Here is a 21,858-nt window from a genome sequence, read left to right on the forward strand (position 1 = left end):
ATAAAAGATATAAAAGACTAGAGAATCAAGTTCAGCGAAGCCTTCAATACTCTCTCCTCTCCCATACAAATTATCAACCTTATCGGTAGCTTCTATTTATAATAAAAGTTAAATATAGGAACGAGGAATAGAAAAAAAGAAAGAATAGATTAGGTGGCTAGATGTGGCATTATCTTTTCAACTCACAGGATTATTGCTTAATTTAAAAAATGCAAATTGTTTGTTGGCAGGTCTGCAGGTCGCTAGCATTGGAATGACATTCGTTGCAACAGAAATCAGAAGGGAAAAATGGCAGACACCTCTGCAAGGAAATTCATAAAATGAAATCATTAATTTGAACAGACCTTGGACATTTTAATATTATTGTTCATATAAAGAGGAGGAAAGGACCTTTCGGAGGTTAGGATAAAAAATATTAAAAATGAGAGTGGTATTTAATTAAAAATAAAAGTAATAAAACTTTTTAATAAAATCCCTATTAAAGATTTTGCTTAAGAAGAGTATATTTTCTTTTTCTCTTCTTCCTCCATGGATGATGATGATATGATAATGACGATGATGATGATGACGCCCTGCTACCGGTACGACAAAGCCTCCCCTGCCCGAGAGGGCAGTCCAACCCCACGTAGGGAGGCGAATCTCCCGGGGCCGCAGCGCAGGATCGGCCCACTCCGGGAGTAGCGCCCAGCCACCATCCCTGCCTGGCACCGGGCAGAGCATGAAGAGCTTCGCCTGGAGCACCCAGCACAGCTGACAGGTGGGCCATCCTGCCCGGGGGTGGAGCTCTCACCAAGGCAGCAAGCACCTCCCTGCCGGGCCCTCCCCTCACCTTCTTCTATGAAAGTGATAGCGCCCACCCATCTGTGGACAGGGAGACAAGGCGATGGCCTGCACCACATCCTCCTCCAAGCTGAGCCCCGAGTCAGCGCCTCTGCCCGATGCCGCTGCAGTGTTTGGAGCTGCTGGTGTATTTGGAGATGCATGGGGATGGGGATGGGATGGGCGACGGGTGGAAAGGACGGGTGGCTTTGGGCTCTCTCCGCCAGACCCGCCGGCCAGGGAAGCAGCACTGCTGTTGCCTCACCTCCCTGTCCACGGATGGGTGGGCGCTATCACTGCCTCGGGCAGCCTCTCCCAGTGGCCCCTTCTGGTTCAGGCTGGAGGGACTTGGGAAGGAAGCCAAGCTCGGGTCGACCCAGCTCTTTTGCTTGGCAGGTGGGCGCGCACCCATGGCTCGCTTTCCTGGCTCTGCCCAGACCACACGGCTCTGGCACGGCCCTGGTGGGATGAGGGGAGGGCCCGGCAGGGAGGTGCTCGCTGCCTTGGTGAGAGCTCTGCCCCTGGGCAGGATGGCTCACCTGTCAGCTATGCTGGGCACTCCAGGCGAAGCTCTTCGTGCTCTGCCCGGCGCCAGGCAGGGATGGTGGCTGGGCGCTTCTCCTGGGGTTGGCCGATCCTGCGCTGCGGCCCCGGGAGATTCACCTCCCTATGTGGGGTTGGGCTGCCCTCTCAGGCAGGGGAGGCTTTGTCTTACCAGTAGTAGGGCATCGTTTTTAAAAGAATTGGCTTTCCCTTCAAAGGCGAAGGGAAGGGGGCGACAGGAGCGCCTGAAGCTGAGTGTCTCCGCTGGACTCCGGTTGCATGGAGGAGTCCTGGCTGGCCGTGCATGACTGCGCCAAACGCCACGGCGTTGCTCTAAATGCTGCAGTAGCATGGGGAGAAGGGAAAGCAATGATGGTGGAAGGTCTCCTGATACGAAGTGCCCCACCAATTCCGAGATCAACATCCAAGCCGTCACTGCCTACCACCTGAGGATGCAAGGGGGGGAATTAAGTCACCCCCGAAAAGACGGCCATTTTTTGAGGGGTCAAAAAAAAAATAAGGCCCGGTCTTATTTTGTGAGAAACACGGTAAGTTTCCCACAGTTCTTCTAGATCATGAACCATCAAGGTCAGGCTCAGAAATATTCAGAATCTTTCAGAAATTAAATTGATCATTAGGAACCAGCCACTTGCAACATATCTAAACATTCTATTATGACATATAGATTCATCTACTTCCTTTTGTTTTTCCCATGTATGTGTAACTTTGAATCCTGTTTTCTTTGCCAAATACAAGTATTTGGGTCTTTGATGCACTCATTTTAATTCTATGCTTCTTATTGTAACATACAATCTAGCATTTGTTCAAACCCTTAGGTAGATATGAAAGTGAAACAGAAAATGTAGGTTGGTTGATTTAGAGAAAGTACTGTATATAATAAAGTATGTTGGCATGAAAAAAACAAGAAAATCCAGTTGCCTCCTGAAAAAGCACCTTTGGGACAACTGTGACCTGGATGAGTGAGAATCTCTACAGACTGTTGGCATGAATTAGACATAAAAGCGTATATACTTTTCTATGCAGATAATGCTCTGCTGTTGACTGAGAATTTGAATAATCTGCAGTGAATATTAGACTGTATTATACCAAATACCCTAACAAATTACCAAAATATTGTAAAATATCTGTACATTTTGGTAGAGAAAATATCTAACTGACAAGACTGTTAGCTTACACCTTAATAATAGTTTGTCTTCAACTACAACCCATTTGTGTAATAAAGAAAGTCAGAAGTTCCTACATAAAATAAAAATAAGGTAAGGGACTTCATTTATGGTATGAAGAAATAATTCCCCCAGTTAAGGTTGAGTAGTAAAGTACTACTGTACATTGTGATTCAATTAATTAAAAAGGAAGGAAAAGGAAAATATCCATTTCCATTCTATCTACATTTGTTTCAAATTTTATGCTGCATCATATTAAAGGCCTTTTCATTGTTTATTTATTTTATTTATATAGTTGTCCATCTCACATAAATGAGCGCACAAAATTAGAACAAACAAGTTCACCAAACATAACCTCCCCCCACCAAATAAATCATTGACCACACCTGCAATACTGCATCTATATTTGGTCGCCACAATTTTAATAAGAAGATGAGACACTAGAAAGAGTGCAGAGAAGAGCAAAATGATGATTAGGGGATTAGAGACTAAAACTTATCAGGAACAGTTGCAGGAATTGGGTAATGTCTAGCCTAGTGAAAAGAAGACAAGAGGAGACATGATAGTAGTGTTCTAATATTTGAAAGGCTACCATAAAGATGAGTCAACCTATTTTCCAAAGCACCAGAAAGCAAGACAAGAAGCAATGAATGGAAACTAATCAAGGAGAGAAGCAACCTAGAACTAACAAAAAATTTCCTAACAGTGAGGATAATTAACCAGTGGAATGCCTTACCTTCAGAAGTTGTGGGTGCTTCATCATTATCATCATTAAAATGCTTCACCATTTTAAGAAGAGACTGGATAGCTACTTGTCTGAAATGGTATAGGGTTCTCCTGCTCGAGCAGGGGGCTGGACTAGAAGACCTCCAAGGTCCTTCCAACTCTGTTATTCTATGTTGAATAGCGGAGTCCACCTACCGCTGATCCAATGCCTGGGAATCAGCCAGGTCTTCAATGCCTTGTGAAAGGCTGATGGGATTGGAGTGTTCCCTTCCTTCTGCTGCTCCATAGAGCAGATGTTGCCACTGAGAAGGCATGATTTCATAATCCAGCAAGGTGGCATTGCTTAATGAAAGGGACCTGGGCATGCCCTTGCAGATAGATTTGATGGGGCAGGCAGGAAAGAGACAGGTGTTCCTCTAAGTAGCTGGTCCTATACCATGGAGGGTGTTATAATATTTGAATTGTACTTGGAAGTCCACTGTGAGCCAAAGCAGCAATGTTACATGGGCACAACAAGAAATGCAAAAATTGCCCACACCATTGCAACATTCAATAAACATCTAATGAAACTATTGCTGATCACAATTTTTATGAATGTATAATCACAACATCAGTTGTAATCTGTTATCAGATGCTTGGCAACCTAAAACCAGATTACACAAGATGACCATCATGCTTAATATGGTCCATAATCTATGTCCTTCGGTTTAGTATTTTTGCATCACTGTTTAACAAGGAAACAGGATGACAGATTGCACATCAGCAGGACATTTTCCAGTCTTTCAAATTGCAATTATATTATATTATATTCCTCAGCGAAAGTGACAAGAAAAGTTAGTATAAGGTATCATTACACATTTCCAACTGCATTGGGGCAAAGAATGCAATGTGGATCTTATATCACTTAATGTTATAACCATTTGAGGTAGGAGCTTTTTTGTTCTCAGAGGTTTCATTGTATGTATTATTTCTTGGAGCTAAAGAGGCATTTTAATTATTTATATGGTATAATCATTACTTTACAGCCCTCTGTTCAGCTTACTTCAGATGTCATGACTAAGATGGGAATCTGTATTTTACTCCACATAAGAGACAAAGTCCACTGATTTCAAAGCTGTCCAAGTAAGTCAGTTGTTTCTGTACATGCACTAGCAATATTTTTTTTTTTACATATATGGTATTGTTTCTGTCAGTAATCCTGGCATACACAATTGTTGTTGATCTCAGAGCACTAGTTTAATTATAATACATTCTCCATTATTGTTCCAAAGGCATTTGTGAAGGATATAAAAGGATCTTGGTGTATGTTTGTTTTTGCAATTACTTTACATTGGTTTTGAAGGGCTCCAGAGCAGACAGAAAAAGAGAGTAAATCTGAGCTAAAATATTACTTACATTTGATTGACAAATTGCTCAAAGGTATCCATTACATACTGTGTGTTTGTGAAGACTGTGCTATTAAAAAACCAACAGTGTCAGATATTTGTAAAATAAAGACTAACTGAAGAAATGTGAATTGCAGTGCAACTAAAATGTTAGCAGTAAAACAGAAACTTGGCAAGAAAACTGGAAAATGGAGAGGCAACACAATTCAGTGTAGTGACGATGAAGTGGCATCTTTAGCAATTGTCATATGGTCTTATTCCATCCAATATGGAAATAAGATCAGCAACTAACACAACAGCATAGCACATGAACACAAGCGTCAAAGCCAGTGATTTCATAAATACCATAAGACAGCTAACAAACAAAGCCTCGTTGAAGGTTTAAGGAAGGTTCAAGAAAATATTAAATGCACTAATCTACAAAAAAAGATCACTAATAAAACCTATGAAAAAGTAAATGACATTAAAAGCAGTCAAAAGAAAAACTTTAAAAAAAACCCTCCTTCTGGAAACACTGAACTGGAGGTCACTCAAATGACAGTAAAGGAACTGATCCCTCAAACTGGTCCCTTACCCAGGCCAGTCTATCCTCTCAAAGAACTAGTGAAGGTAGGGCATGGAGAATGAAAGGCATTGAAAAGATTGTCATATGATTTCACAACCAGAAACAATTCAATAGCAGGTAGGCTGTAATGTTTTTCATATCACTAGTCAGGGATTAAAATTAGTGGAAAAGAACACGTGATTCCTTCTTTTGCTTTGCAGCAAATGGACGTCAATACACTTGTGCACTGTCTTTGAAAGAAAGTTAGGAAAACTCAGTATCATCCTTGTTTTCCAATATTTCAGTTCAATTCAAGGGTTCTGACTTGTAACAAATGCAGAATTTAGTCCCATGCTATAACTCTCAGGTTCCTTGCAACAATAAGATCATTATTTTGATTTAAATAGAACCAGAAACCCATAAAATAGCCAGTTTCAGTATCAGGTATGTATTCTCAGTCAGTGATAAACCCTTACACCTTCTTCTGTGAAAGTTGCTATACTTGATTACCACTGTAAGGAATATTTAGACAACATAAATTATGTCTGTGGTAAAAATTCTTTAGGCAGATCACTCTTTTAATTTCCAAAAAACATTTGTCATGCAAGTTGTTTATTAGATTTTCAAATTGAATAATTCTTGTTTTATATGAACCAATCACCAGGATTATGGTTTTTTTTTTTAAAAAAACGAAAATATATACTGTGAACCTCTGGTTTAAATTCTCAAATGTTGATACAAATTATCCGCTGTAATTTTTATCTGCATAAATCCGATCATTCTAAAGGTCTTGCTAAAAAAGTAAAAAGTTTAGCTTCATTTTCATTTTCATTTTCCACAGATGAGGGATGGACACAGCAGTCTTTCTGCTTTGCTGCCAGATCAACAGACTCCTCTCCCTTCATTTTCTTTGCCATCTCAATTTCAGAGCTATGATAAATCAAGACCCTTGGCCAGTAATTTTAGACAAAAAATGTATTTTGCTTACCAAGTAAGTAATCAAGAATTCAAAGATAATGTTTGAGAGTGATCTACATCATAATGTCATAATTTAAAGATATTAAAATCAGTGGTGGGATTTGAATAACTTAACAACTGGTTCTCTGGCTGGGTAGGCGTGGCCAGTTGGTCATGTGACTGGGTGCGTGAGGTCACTCATCACACCCAGCCCTGCCTCCCAGATACTCACCTCAAAGGCAGAGGTAGGATTCAGCCAGTTGGGGCTAATCCCGCTACTGGCCGGCCCCACCCCATCCATTTTTCAGGCCAATTTCAGGCTGTTTTTTGAGCTGGTTTTGGCCTGAGAACAGCCCCAAATGGCTGAAAAATGAGTGGAGGCAAGGCCAGCCAGTGGTGAGATTTGCCAGTTCACCAAACTGCACACACTCTTAACTACTGGGTCTCCTGAACTGGTGCAAACCGTCAGCAGCCACCTCTGATTAAAATCCAACTAAACTGAAAACTAGAGGTTGAAAGAGGCATGAAATTCAAGCAACTAAAATTGTGTTTCAGATCTATTTAGGAACAGCTACCAATTTAAGCATCCCTGGGTGCTTTGTCAGATAGTCAAACTTCTAGTGATTGTTTCTCCATGAATATTGCAAACCATACAGAGCATCAAAGAAGACAGCAACATTAATATCTGACCATTTCAGCAGATAATTTGCTCTGCCAAGAACTAAAGGAAAAGAAAAGCAATGGTATTAAGTACCCAAGAAATTGACTTACGATGAGTAAGACCATGGTTTTAATTAACTTGGTTTATGCTGATTGGTTGCAGTTCATCAGAATTTTAAACAAAAACTCCTTTTCAGATATTCCTGATATACCAAGAATTCAAGCTGGACTTTCTATTTTACAGCATAAACTTTGCCTATGGGGCTTTGGGACAAAGGCTGAATCCTCTGAACATGTTAAAAAGAGAGAGAGACAGACAGACAGAGATATTCACTGAACTGTAATACAAAATATATTTGTATTGATCAGCTTGTACTGCTTTGAAGAATGGCAATGTTACTCTCAGAACAAAGTAAGAATTAAGCAATTCTAACAGTACTTCCCTGGCTTGTTCATTTTCTCCCCACAATTGTTGTAGCAGCACTCACATTGTCAGTGTAGTATTGACAAAAGAAGACCTTTTGGTCTTTAAGATTCACTCAATGCAGTTTAGAAGACACTAAGGTGATGCAGCTATTGCTCTTCAATCCTGCAAAGGTTTGGACTGTAGTAAGCAGCAGAATAGCGAAAAGGTGAAAAGATTCTGTTGACTTAGGTATATGTGCTATTACAATACTTTGAAAACTTTGTTAGAGAAAGTATGCATAAAGTAAATAATAACTTAGGCATTCATGTATAAATCAGTACATATCATCTCTGACAATTACTAAGAATAATTGCATTTTGAGACTAAGAATTTTATGTAAGTATGAAACCTGATTCACATTCTTCTCATCATAATCCAATATCCTTACCATACTAAGACTATCCTGCATTGCACAATGCCATACCTCCACCCCGCCAAAAAGGAAGACACTCTAGTCTGATTGTAGATTATGCATATACTTTAGAAAAGGTCAATACCATTATCTCAGAATAAGACATTTTTAGAAAAGCTCTTGCGATAAAATATGTAGAACATCCTTTTCTTGAATGTATACTTGAGGGTTTAAATCATAGGAAAGATTTCTGTCTATGATTCAATAAATCTACTTGCAGTTAGAATCAAGATGCTAATTTAGTTGAAGATACTGTGTGTTGCTTTAAAGCAGATAGCTGCATATGTTCAAAATGGTTTGTTTATGTTCTTAACATGTATATTATGTTATTAACAACAGTGAAGGAGATTTCCTTGGCACTCCAAAGCACTGCACATTTTATAATTCATAGGTACCTGTAATATCTGTTTGATCGTCATCAGTTTCTACTGCTGCTGCAGCTGCTCTGTTTTTCTTCTCCAACTCTTTCATTTCAGGCACGTAGAAGTCCCCTTGACGTGCAAGGGGGCATATAAAATAGATTTTATTTCCTTTGTAGATCTCCAGTCTAGGATGGGCGCATAGTTTCCGGTCCTAAAATAGATAAGGCACATAGCATTAAAGATGTATTTTTCTCTACCACTGTGTTACAATTAGTAAATGCATCCCTGAACACTCTGTCCAGATTAGGAATTGCCAGGTTGTCGTTTCTTGGTATTCCAGGGTGATGTTCCCATCTTTAACATGAATGCTTTGATATATTCAGCCAATCCAATGTTCTTTATCATTTTCAGACACCATGAGATCAAATTTATAAATGGTTCAGCATCTTGTGAAAATGGGAAAGGGCTTTAAGGCTCTGAAATAAAACATATAACCAATTGCAAAGCATTGAGAGTGCTTAGCAGATCAATGAACTCCTTCGAGCTGATCCATATTTCGTTGGGCTAAATTATATAGCCCCTGCTTTGAGCACCATTTCCAAATGGTGTGAGATTCATTTCAGAGAGGCCATATGACATACGGCGGTGGTTAAAAAAAAATAATCTGAGAAAGATTTCAGTCTGGTTCCACTTCTAGATTATTGTAAGAAAGGCGTCATTAATTAAAGTTTCTGCATTTTCTCTTCTTGGTTTATCTATAAGCTTACTCCAAGCTCAGCAGCTTTTGGAAAAGGCCAAACGTTAAATGGCAGAGAATTATATTTTTCATATAGAAAGACCATCGAGTCCTGATACATTGTGGAAGGAGAGGGGAGAGGAGGGGGGAGAGGAGGGGAGGAGATCTGAGATTCTTGAGAAAAAATAATATATGTAGCTCAGGAGTCCTAGATACTCTCTGAGGCTGCTTGTTTGCTTGCAGACATTTCCTTATCCAGCTAGGTAAAATGCCCAATCCTTCCACTGTGAAATCCTTGGGAAAGACATCCAGAAGGACTTTGTTATTCTTTACTCACTAAAAGTGCTAATCGAGTTTGTAAAATTGGGTAAATAAAACATGAATTAATCTAGGTAAAATATCTTAATCATTTTCACTGTCAGCTAACCTACTAAAATTATCATACACTGATTGTTGGGAGGGGATTATATTAATAATTTAAAGCACTTTAATTTATTTTCTAATACAGTACAATCACAACAAAACAGACTACCATCTGTGAATGGAATATAATGTCATAGGGTCCCGCTGACTCCTCCCTGAAAAGTAGGCACAGTCATTTCATTAATTTATGTGAAGTCTTTCAGCAAGAGACATTGTGCAGTCAGTCACTTCTTTGAGCCTAATGCAGCTAGCTGTATTTTCAGCACTTTCACTCCAAAGTCCTTTGGGTTTCTTCACACAACATCCCTGGCTTGTTTTACAATCCCAAAGGAAGCATTTCTAGAAGGACAGCAGCAACTCCTGCCCTTTGAATGATACATTAATATTCATAGACATACAGTAGTTGACAAATATGGTACTGCCACTACTGTCCAGTTCTCCTCATACATTTGTATGCCGGATGATAGGTATATTGCCCACTCCTGTTCCATGTTCCCTTCCTATTCCCACCCCAAAACTATTGTTGCACTATTCTTAATTTTATGTTCACATAAATGAAGGAAAAAAAACCAGCCACAATATGTACCATCTATGTCAACAAAGATTGTCATTTTACACAGGCTGTGTCCAATCTTTAATCTAGTTTCTGAAATACAAATTACACTAAACTTCCTCAACCATCTATCACCCTTGAACTGTAGAGAATAAAACTGCCGAAATTCCAAGCCAGTATGGTCATTTTGGAAATCCTGGAACATATGCCAAAGGGTTAGGGTTAGGGTTTTGGTCTTCCCCACCAGCAATCAACACCCAAATGAGCATACATTAACACCAAGACTAACACCAGACCAACAATTAAGAAGTAAACAGTACCCCAATCAAGGAATGCCAAACAAGCTAACAGAAAAAAAGCCCTCCAAGACCACTTCCACTAACATTGACGGGAAAGCCACTGGAATATAAATTGAGAGCAAACTTCATTCCCTACTAGCACTCATGATTTTGCTTACTTTGGGTAATGAAAAGTCTGCAAGAAAACAACCAAGCTCAGTGATCCCTGTTTTCAACCATGAGCTATAACTTCTCCTTTACTGAACTCACACTGAAAATATAAGCTGCTAAAAATTATGGCTCTCAATGCCACATATCATAGTATCTTCTGAACTGGCCCAGGGGGTTAGAAATAGGGGCACTGCTCTTTGATAGTTCTCCTCCTCTCATCTGAGGTTAGTTCATTCAGTGTTGATAAGGAAAGAGAAAGCCAAGCTTTGGGACTCTGGTTTGCAAGGTGCCTCAGGGCTTGACCCTTTTTTCTCTATTCCTATTTAAAATCTATACGAAATTGCAAGGTCAAGTCATGTGCTGGCATGGGTTGTATCTAGCAGCATAATCACAACATCACTGATACCTGAAGTGCACTCATTTCCAATACATTTCTGAGTGCAATTCCAGTTTCTAGTTTATTACTTACGTGGCACAGGACTAAGATACTTGATGGATTGCCTGTGTCTGATGGCTTCTGCTTATTCCACCAGGACCAGAAGGGTAAGTATGCTCCAGATGCCTTCCATGAAAACAGAGCCACTTTATAGAACTTAGAACCAATATTTTTCTGTTGTGGCACCTGACCCATAATCTTTGGATGGCCACATTTCTGTTCTGGAAGGCTTTAAAAATCTGCCTTTTCCCTCAGTTTTTAGGGATAGATGGTTTGCATTTTTATCCTGTGCTGACCAAGTCCATTTTTTTAACCTAGTATCTTTTATTGTTTTTTTAAATCGTTTTTATCTGTATATTTCTATTTTTATGCTTGCTAGCTACACTGAGTTATCTAATTAGAATGGGCCGTCGTATAAAGTCATATCAAAGATTAATAATGCACTTCCTATGGTCAGCATTGTTTAATGTGTTCTTTTTTACTTTGCTTACTTTTAATGTTGATTTTGTTTTCAAATAATAAGCCATCCTCAATTTAGGGGACAAAGTGAATCATATAAAAACAAACTGTGAGCAAAGATGGAATGTTTATACTTTCAAATATATTTTCTTCACCAGCTGACAAACACAACCCTTGATAATATTTTGCTCTGTTCTTCAGCTTTTAAAACATGTTCATGCTAGGAATCAAGTCCTTATTTTTCTCTTCTCTTTTCTTTTCTTTCTTTTTTTTTGGCAACTCTGGAAAATGGATGTTACGACCCCATTCTCAATGCACTCAGCAGTGTTGATCCAAGAGAATGCCAGCTAGTGCTTCTAGCGGGAACTTGCCAGTGATGAAGTCCCTGCTTTCAGCATGAAGAAACAACTCCTATGAGCTGTTTCTTGCTCAAAGCTTCTGCAAGTTATTAGCTCTGAAAACACAGATAAAAGAAATTATTTCTATGATTTTTGTTGGCCACCCATAGTCGCACTTTTAAGAAGAGCAGCCATATAATTCTATTAAGTAAGTTAGGTTAACTGGGGAGGAAATGGCTATAATCGATTATACCTTGTTTTTCCTCTACCTATATGTTTAGACAGAGTTTCAAATTTTAACAGTGTTCATGATTTTATTAGCAATGCCACACTTCTACCTGTCGCCCACTAAATCAGGAGAGGGGTTTGGATGGCAAAAATGTGAATTAAAAAGAATCCTGAAACACAGAAGATCAAAGAAGGTAGGCTGTAATATACAGGGAATGGACTTTGCATTGAATTAACATCTGGCTGTTTAATGAACACCCACACCCTTCCCACTACCATCTGCATGGCTCTGAATGCATTATCATTTGCACAAAATGTACATCTGAGGATTGTTGGTGAGTTTCCTTATGAAAAAGCAAAGAGGTGGGAAGGAAGATTAGTTTCTCCTAAATAAATAGCAGAGTGTGGCAGACTTGTTGTCCTTAAATAGCCTCTACTGATCATAGTTCAACCAGTATGCTAGATATAACATGCTTCTAGTCAAAAACCACGAGAAGCAAATTTTCCAATACACGAAGTCCAGAGTTAGCTGTGCAGAGTTTTGAATTAGCAGTAGAAGGATGTGAAAATGAAAAGAAAAATAAATTAAATTGCAATATTTTTTTTTACCATGTCTCAGAGTAGAAGGAACAAATAACTTAATGTTTCTAAATAAATGAATGGCTGATAAGCATTCAAAGCAGCCATTTGGGGGATAGCCTTCTCAGTATTCATAGTGTCTTCCCTCTTCGTTTCTTGCTGTCACTTTGTTTTCTGCAATGATGGCAGTACAGTCAGCTCGAGTTTCATCCATCATAAGGCTGCATATGTAATAAAAAGAACCAACTTCTTTTTCACTTGTAGAGGAGCCAATTTATTTCAATTTCCAGAGACAGGAACAGCATCTTTGACCTCTGCTGTCTGGAAGAAGTGGACCTACCTTCTTGCAAACAACCACTTAAATGCCTCCTATTGAGATTTCCCTATCATATAATACCTGTAATCCTTCCTGAAGAATTGCATGAAGAATTAAATTAAGACCTTTGAAGTGCACAAAGTTGGGAGAGTCTAGTGTAAAGGTTTGAGTTAGACATCACTCCTTCTTGCCAGGCATGTGGGAGACACTTTTGACATGATGGGATCATACATTTTTGCATCGTCCCTTGAGATTCTCGAAGTCGTTTCAAAATATAGAGAACCAATTTTATTGGGAACTCAACATGTGTAGATTTTATAAGTACTACTCTTTTTTAAATAAAAAAAGTATGTACATTTAATGTTATCAGGTGAATGACCCTGCAGATCAGTAGATACCAACTGACTGCCTATCAAAGAGCAGAAGCTCATTTAATGTTCCTTGGGGAAACTGAGAGCAGCAGATGATGCAAATTGGTGGGGCCACATTGCATATTTGAGCAGGGCTGAATATTTTTTTTAAGGGGAATTGCCTTTTTTAATCTAGTTAACTTATTTTAGAGAATGTATTATAGGTTTTATGGAAGAAAACTGTGTTGCTGATTTTGCTATCCTGGACCACTAGAGATAATACACACACACACACACACACACACACACACAGGCTCAGGACTACATTTAGCCCTGGAACTGTAGGTTGCTCATTTATGCTATGATACATGGATTTACTCAGTCTATTTACAATTCCTTTGTCTAAATGCAGTTTTTCATTCAATTGCTTGAATGTCTTTTTTTCTCAGACACATCCACACAAATTATTAAAAGTATTTATGCAATATTAGTCAGCAATCAGCAACCCAATGCCTACACGTATTCCCTGATAATTCTATATATCCCAATGAGCCTTTTCCTTATTTACTGATAAATTACAGCAGTGTAACTTGCTACTGAAATCTGACAGATAAATATCTAAACTGTATTAAATAATGTTCTATCTAGGGTAAATACAGATAGCCCTTGACTTACAACAGTTCATTTAGTGACCATTCAAAGTTACAATGGGACTGAATAAAGTGACTTATGACAATTTTTCGTTACAACCTTTGCAGCATCCCCCATGGCCATGTGATCAAAATTCAGATGGTTAGCAACTGGTTCATATTTATGACAGTTGCTGTGTCCTGGGGTCATGTGGTCACCTTTTGTGATCTTCTGATAAGCAAAGTCAGTGGTGAAACCGGATTCACAACAACTGGGTTACTAATGTAATAACTTCAGTGACTCATTTAACAACTGTGGCAAGAAATGTCTAAAATGGGGCAAAACTCTCTTAACAAATGTCTCACTTAACAACAGAAAATTGTAGTCGTAACTCAAGGACTATTGTACACTGATATTTTTATGCCTTCCCATTTGTATAGGTCTGTCAAAGTTACTTTCACTGTTACTACCCTCCTCAAAAGAATCCAGCTCTGATACTTTAGTACTTCATGCAAGCTTCATCTTGGATGACCCTTAGCTATTAAATCACTGCCTCATCATTACTTAAAACACAAAATTTCTTAAAGTGGACTGTAAAAACGGATACCAGTTCATAACTACTTTTACGAAAGCAACCACACAATGTCACTTAAATTTAAACAAAATATTTTTCAAGTATGGCTAAACTAATCAATTTAAAAAAGTAATCATTATATGATAGAACTGTGTACACTACAAACACATCTATAGCATTGCACATTTGTAAAGACAGAAGCTGATTAGGCAGAAACTAACAAGCCAAACAAAACCACTGTCTGAACACAGATATATTTCAATCTCAACGCTGGGAAGAAAACGGCCAAAAACACATTGATTTGAAAGGACAGAACAAAAAACGCTGAAGAATTAAATTATTCGGGAAAAGGAGGGAGGGAGAGGGGGGGACACACAAACAGAGAGAGAAATATGGAATAGAAACACATCACAGCAGAAGTGTAAAAAATTGTAAATTAAAATATACTTTAAAGTAAAATAAAACACTGTGTTTTAGTGATAAGAACCAAACCTTCCCATTCACTATTGTTCAGATTTATACAAAGAAAATAGATGCGCTCTGCAGGGAAGTCTGCCTCAATCTAATTATTAAAACCAAGATTTGACTGATTCTTCTTTCCATTGGCTCCTCTTAACTTCCAATGTAAAACAGAAGGAAGTCAGCATGTGTGTGTTGGCCTACTTCTTACCCAAAGTGGCCCCATTTTTAACACCTCTTCCCCAAGTATTCTTGTGCACAGTTTTCATTCAAAGAATACTTTGAGAGGAATACTAGCCAATCCTTAGAATTACACGAAGAATCCCTTTCAGAGTTCACTCTCTTCAATATTCAATAGCTCTTATACTCCTTTTCATTTATGGAAATAGGGTGAAAAATAGCTAATGAAGTCTGTTGTCCGTACACACAAATTAACATTTTAAAATGCAGTGACTAAATTAAGCAAGAACAAAAGAAGGAATAATGCTTTACTAAGGTGGGTACAAAAAAAGAAGAAGAAAATGCATTAAAGCATATACCAAAGAAACTGAAAATTTTATTACGTTGTGCCATTTGGCACAAAAATTCACATTGCTTTCTCTAAAATAGAGATCATCTGGGAGAAGAAAATGAGCAATATTTTAATAACCACAAATGTTTGTTTCTTAATTCATTTTTTCCTTTTTTCCTCATTCTCTTCCCCACTACCACCCTACTTTTATGCAAGTACAATTATCCTTTTGGGCACAAAGTTTCCAATTGCCTTCATTTGCAAACTCAAGTCTTCTCAACTTATTTATTTTAGTAATATACACAAAATTTCTAAACAAACATAACGTTTGGAGACAATGATATCCTTACTTTGCCTCAAATAGAAACCACTTGGTTGTTAAAAGCAAAAGATTATCTAGCTTCCATTTAAATTACTGGTAAAAAAGCCAAACAAAATGCTCCCATATATGATACCACAGCTGGACTGCTGCTTTTAGCAATTATTAGAATCTAGTTTCTGTTGGTTCCTAAGATATTAATATCTTTTAATTGATTTAAGACATTTCCATATGGGTAGTCCTCAAGTTAGGATAGTAACTGGAACCAGAATTTCTGTCCCTAAGCAATATCCCAAATTAATCCCTGTGAAACCCATAAGATAATGCCCATGGAACCAAATTTTCCTCTCTCCCTATTGTTGACTCCCTATTTTAAAAAGTGTGGAATCTTATATACAAGTCTGCCTCAAACTCCAAAATTCACAGAAAGAAATGACCAGTCAATGGTACCCCAAAGGTGCTTTTTCAAAAGGCAACTGGATTTTTTTTTCCTAACAAAGGGAAAACAGTCCAGTGACCTTTTGAAAAAGCACATTGACAAAGATAATCACCCGCAGCAATAAAAGCTCTCTTGATTCCCCCCTCCCCGCTCCTTCTCTCTCTCTCTCTCTCACACACACACATCTGCCCAAGAGAACAGGAAGAATGCAGATCTAGAAGTTCAGGCCATAATGCTGCTTATTCACTTCTTTAGAGTCCCTGTCATCACCTCTCCAGATGTCAATATAATATATTGTCCCAGTCACTTCTGAATTTGCCCACACATAGTCAAACGTTTGGAGTTTATCAAGCAAGTTTATCAGCAAAGTGTTGTGAAATTCATCACCACAATAGAATGATTCTGAACTCCCAATAAGGACTTTAAGCATGGCCACTGGATGACAATCTACAACATGGGTGTCAAACTCGCTGTGTCACATTGCCATCACGTGATGTACCACGACGGTTTTTCCCTTTGCAGAGCTGGGATGGGCATGTCCTGCATGTGATGCATCCGGCCCTCTGGCCACCAGTTTGACACCCCGATCTACAACGAATAAAGGTGGAAGAGGCTCTTAGGAGCAATCTCACTGCATATTCTGGTCATCTTTCTTTCTCAACAGTGGACTATATCTCTACAACAAAGGCTTAATTTTGGGGTCTACCATCTTCGAAACACCCAGCAATGGCTCTGAAACAAAAAGAGATGCAATATATGCCAATTTATGTGAACTCAAGTGCAATTACTTGGAACTGAGCCATGGTTACCATGGACACTATGCAGTGTAAGACCTGTCAAATCGTGCCATAAGGACATGAATTGAAGTTCACAAGCATTAACAATGGGACAAAAACCAATTCCAATCCAACAGCAAGAACCTATAGCTCAGGAATGGATTCTTTCAGACAACAGGATAGACAATAGATGAACAGGAACTCCATCCTCTCACTAAGACCCAACCTAACACACTGATACCTACATCCTATCAGTTCTGGAGTGGGGTGCCTGGTCAGAGGTAAGTTGTCTTGGAGAATCAATACTAATCATTCTCCTTCTTTGAGGTCAAGATTGGGGCAAGACCTGAAACCCAAAATGATAGATCTCTACATCACAGCTTCTGCCATACAAGGCTGCATTCACAAAGGCCACTTTTCTTTATCACCCGATTCTAAATGACTGATGTTTTATTGCAGAATAACAATTGCATAACATTTAACTGCACCAAGAACTCTAGCAATCTGGCTTTCCAGATTCAGGAGTGAAACATGAGAAAAGCATTGCTGTATCAGCCTGCACTCCCTCCTCGAAGTCAGCACTCCATCTAACATAGTGGCCCTACAGATGCCTCTCTAGGAAGTATACAAAGGGGAAATTAAAATAGTATTTTCTCTCAATGTTCTCATGCACTTAGTATGTAATGGCAGAGTGCCACCATGACTGTAGGTAGCACCCAGTCATTAGGGCTAGTAACCAGTTATAGAAATGCTATTTAGGAATCTATCTAGGTCCTTCCTGAAATCATCAAAACTAAAAGCTAACTTAAAACACCACTTTTAGGTAGCACTTAAACTGAATGAAGAAATAAATATCTATTTTTTACTACCATATACTGTGTAAACAGTTAACTAAGTTCACTCTACCATACACTGATGTTGTTACCTAGTTTATTAGATAAACTAATAGTGGCGCAATGATTAGAATGCAGTAATGCAGGCTAATTCTGCCAACTGACAGCAGTTTGATCCTTTGACTCAGCCTTCCATCCTTCCGAGGTCAGTAAAATAAGGACCCAGATTGTTGTGGGCAATATGCTGACTCTATAAACTGCTTAGAGGGGGCTGTAAATCATTATGAAGGGATATAAGTCTAAGTGCTATTGCTATTAATGAGACAGCTGCAAGAAATTCAAGCTCAGAGAATATTAGCGTTCAGGAATTCAACCTTGAGGTATATACATTCTCCACTATTGCAAGAGAAATCCCTTGGACCTCTAGTTTTTCAAATTAAAGATTCTATTCAGGACCTATTGAGGTCCATCAGATTGGCCAGTGAGTCAGACTAACCATAGATCTAAGAAAATAGGGCAGGGTTTTTTTTAATAACACTATGCTGGCCTGTTACTTCATAAGACATTACTTACTAACTCATGTAACTAATAACATTTCAGAACTGCTATCTGTATGCAAACACCCATGAAGATTTAATTTAATTTCTTCATTAATTCTGATCTGTTGTAGTTATTAAAAACAAGAGAGAAAAGCATAATCTCCTGAATCACAAAACATATGCTGCAACTTCATTTAAAAGTTTATCTAGGAAAGGAAAGGAATACACATATACTTCTAACAAGAGGCAGATGTCTTCAAAATATTGCTACAACAGCAACAACAAAATCATCTTAACATTTTCAGGTAACTAATTTATTAAAATGAAATAGTCAGGAAGAATCTGAAAATTATATTACATGAAAATAAACAGTCCAAAGGGCAACGGTTTTCCAAAAGTTTTAAGCCTAAATTGTCAAAGCTTTCTCAGAAAGCTTAGCTATATATCAAATACAGCCTTTTAGGATTCATACTGGAAATGAGACTTTTTCATACGTAATCCTTTATTTACATATTCTCCTTTGGATTCTTTGACGGTCATTTATTCATCTGGCTGCTGATTCCATCCTTAATCTGCTATTTTAGGACTGGGCAATGGTTCAGTTCTAACTCCAGAATAAGAGAAGGTAGGTTTTAGAAAGTTTGCATATTCTCTATCCACAACTCTGAAGACCAGAAACAGGACTTTCTAATAATAGCCAGTAGAACAAAACCAGCATTAGCAAGCCCAGTTGCTTTTGGATAAGTAAGCTTCCCACTACCTTAGTAAAGTCTTGTTTAACAGCTTAAACCTCCCCTTCCTCTCCCACCACTCCAGCAAATACTGAGGATGTGGTTCAATGATGAGGGATGGTGAATATTAAAATTCATGTTAGGAGGGCGATACGGGGGGGAGATACCCGTGATTTAAAATAATACGTTGTAAAATTTCATATATTGCTGATTGCAACTTGCAGTAATCCTTACAACTGGACATAACTTCTCGGGACACCAGGAACTGCATTTAGGAACATCTCAAATGCCACAAGTTGCTTCTGGTTTAGCATTTCATGATGAAAAAAGATGGTGATAACTGCCTGTAATTTTTGAATCCAGGTCCAGTGCTTTATTTTTCTAATAGGAACAGTGCTTTAGAAAAGTGCCACATACATTAAAATGAACAGCTTATTACGCTGTCAGGAAATAACTACAGAAAATATGATTTGACACTCAGTACATGCTTCAGTTAAGAGGTGTGAGAAAGGAAAAGAATGTTGGTTGTGACTTGTTTGAGTATACAATAAAGTTTTAAACTTTATTCTTTTACTGTTTTTTCTGCTAAAAGTTTGACTCTTTAACTTTACCCCAATTTAGAGGCTTGATAGTGTGAAGGAATAGGTGGTAATCAGACTGCAAGAGATTTTGTACAGTTTTATTTATTATAATGCCTAAATAATTTCCAAGAATACAGAAAAATATCAGAATGCCTAACACACATCAGTACTATAGAAATTCTCCCCACTAATCTATTCAATAAACTATTTCTCAGTCAATTTAGAATTTCAGGACAAAGTGTCCTGGTTTAAGAAGTTTATGCTTTGATTCTGGCCTTAATTTTGGGCAAAGTCCCAGGAGATGATTACTTCCCTTGTGAATTATTAAAATACAGCAATGTTTCATGGAAGCCCATTCTAGTTAAAAATTTCAATATCAGTTTTTCAAATCAATTTCCCCAGGGTTGGGATACAAGCATATCTATTCCAATTTATTTAAAAAATTATCAAAATCTGTCAAAAATGATATTAAGGGCAATATTTATGCAAGATATTTGGCTGATAAATTAGAGACCTGGTTTATTAGCAATACAGTGCTTGTAGAGGAACAGACTGAATTTAAAGCAAGATACAATATTCTCCAACAAATCATTGTTTGGGTTGATTTGATCAGTATTTAAAGCATACCAAAATGCAATTGCTTTTGCTTTTATTGGGTTTCATTTTGCCTTTGTCTCTATCAAAAGAAACTAGTTATTGTCCAAGCTGAATCAGCTAAATCTTGTGTATCTTGACCATAGGCTGAAAAAACATGGTGTCGGGCTCCGTGAGGATCCTTGTCTGACAGCCGCACCGTTTTCACACTTGGGAAGAGCCGGCACCGCCCAATGACATCATCAAGGGTAGCCACCCTGCCGGGGATGAGAAATGTCAGGGGGGGAACGGTCTACCTTAGCGTTCTTGCTGTTTGAATCGATCATTGATGAGGGACGCGAAAGGGAAATCCCTCGCACAAGCGTGTAGAGGGGAATCTCTTCCATTCGGGGTCGGACTCCAGTAGCTAAAATGCTTGGGGAGGGGTTTGGAATGGGAGTATTGTTGGAATGGGAGGAAAAGGGATTAGTTGGGAATCAGGGATAAGTGAGCACTTGGTGTAGAATGTAGGGTTTGGGGATGATTAGAGATACTAGGGTAATTGGGACACGAGTGTAGGGCGGAGGTAGGAGTGTGTGAGTGGGTGGAGTAAGGGGATAAAATACACTGGAAGGCAGACGCTTCCAGTGCTAACCTTGATCAGGATTACTGTTCTTGCTGATTACTGTACGTAGATGAATAAAAGACACTTCAAACCATTCCGTTTGTTGACTCCTATCTACGGTTTCCAGAATTGCAGCTGAGACATGGTTAAGTTTCTTAGGATGTGGATAGGAAATACTGTAAAAGTAAAAAACAAAAAACCTGCAGATTTTAATCCGCTAGTCATTGCTGACTATAGGGGGCAGTACTCATCTCCATTTCAAGGCCATTGAGCCAGGGCTGTCAAAAGACATGTCCACAGTCATATGGACAGCATGACATCACAGAACGTTGTTACCTTCCCACCAAAGCAGAACCTATTTATATACTTGCATTGCATGCTTTCTAACTGCTAGGTTGGCAGGAACTGGGGCAAGGATGGGAACTCACCCCATCGTGCGGCGCTCAAATCTCGAACCTGGACTGCCAACTTTCAGCGGACAAGCCCAGTGTCTTAACTGCTGAGCTACCATATCACCCCCATGGGAAATAAAAGACTTATTTTTGGTCATAGCAAGTTGGAATGGCTTTGGGTTTTGTTATAATCTAAATGGGCTTGTTATCTGGGAATTCGCTTAGAATCACAGCCCTAGTTCAAAGAGCAGCTCGCAGCTGTAGCCAAGAAGGCCTCTGTACAACCCCCATCTTTTAATGGGGTTAATGACTTTTTCTGGATTACAGGTTTAAAACACAGAAATTTGGAATCGAAACAGTAAATCAGATACCAAGGCAACTATTAAAAAGCTAAGGGGGATGATGGAAATCCAAATATATTGGGGGGGGGGGAGAATGCACACCAATAAAAGGGTTTTATGGAGTCCTTGGTGCTCTCTGAACTTGGTTGCACCTGTAACCCTCAGCTACATATATTTTCTTCTATCGATAAAGTGTCTTATGACTGTTCACAGGCTTTATTGCATATGATTTAAAGCCAAGATGATTAATAAGTGTGGCATTATTTAAAATATAGTATCTCATTATTATTCAAATCACAGAGATGTGAGAACCCAAGAAGTTGAATATCTTTATTGATATTACACTGTTATTATCTCTTATAATAATACAATTCAAAGAAAGCAAGAAGAGGGATGATTCTGTTAAGGAAACTGCGAGTTAGAGGTGGATACAAATTTATCCTCAACTTACAACCATAATTGGGAGCAGAATTTTGATTGCTAAACAATGCAGTAATAAAGCAAGACATGACATGACCGCTTCACTTAGCAATTGCAACCCCAGCATTACTAGCTGCCATTGTTAAGGGAAATAATAGGGAAGAAGTAGGGGCCTACCTAAGGGGGCTGA

At 38.6% G+C, this 21,858-nt stretch overlaps 1 protein-coding gene across 4 annotated transcripts in view; it reads right to left on the reverse strand.

The window, feature by feature from the left end:
* Positions 1–21,858, reverse strand: part of TEX264 (testis expressed 264, ER-phagy receptor) — a 167,876-nt gene that overhangs the window by 39,112 nt on the left and 106,906 nt on the right. For all 4 annotated transcript variants that reach the window (XM_087924031.1, XM_026725240.2, XM_026725251.2 and 1 more), the window contains one exon: positions 8,092–8,269. In XM_087924031.1, coding sequence (XP_087780157.1) covers positions 8,092–8,269 — 178 coding nt within the window. The remainder of the gene's footprint in view (positions 1–8,091; positions 8,270–21,858) is intronic.

The sequence above is a fragment of the Pseudonaja textilis genome, chromosome 2 (genome assembly GCF_049901715.1).
Source record: "Pseudonaja textilis isolate UNSWEBS1 chromosome 2, rPseTex1.2, whole genome shotgun sequence".
Lineage (NCBI taxonomy): Eukaryota > Metazoa > Chordata > Lepidosauria > Squamata > Elapidae > Pseudonaja > Pseudonaja textilis.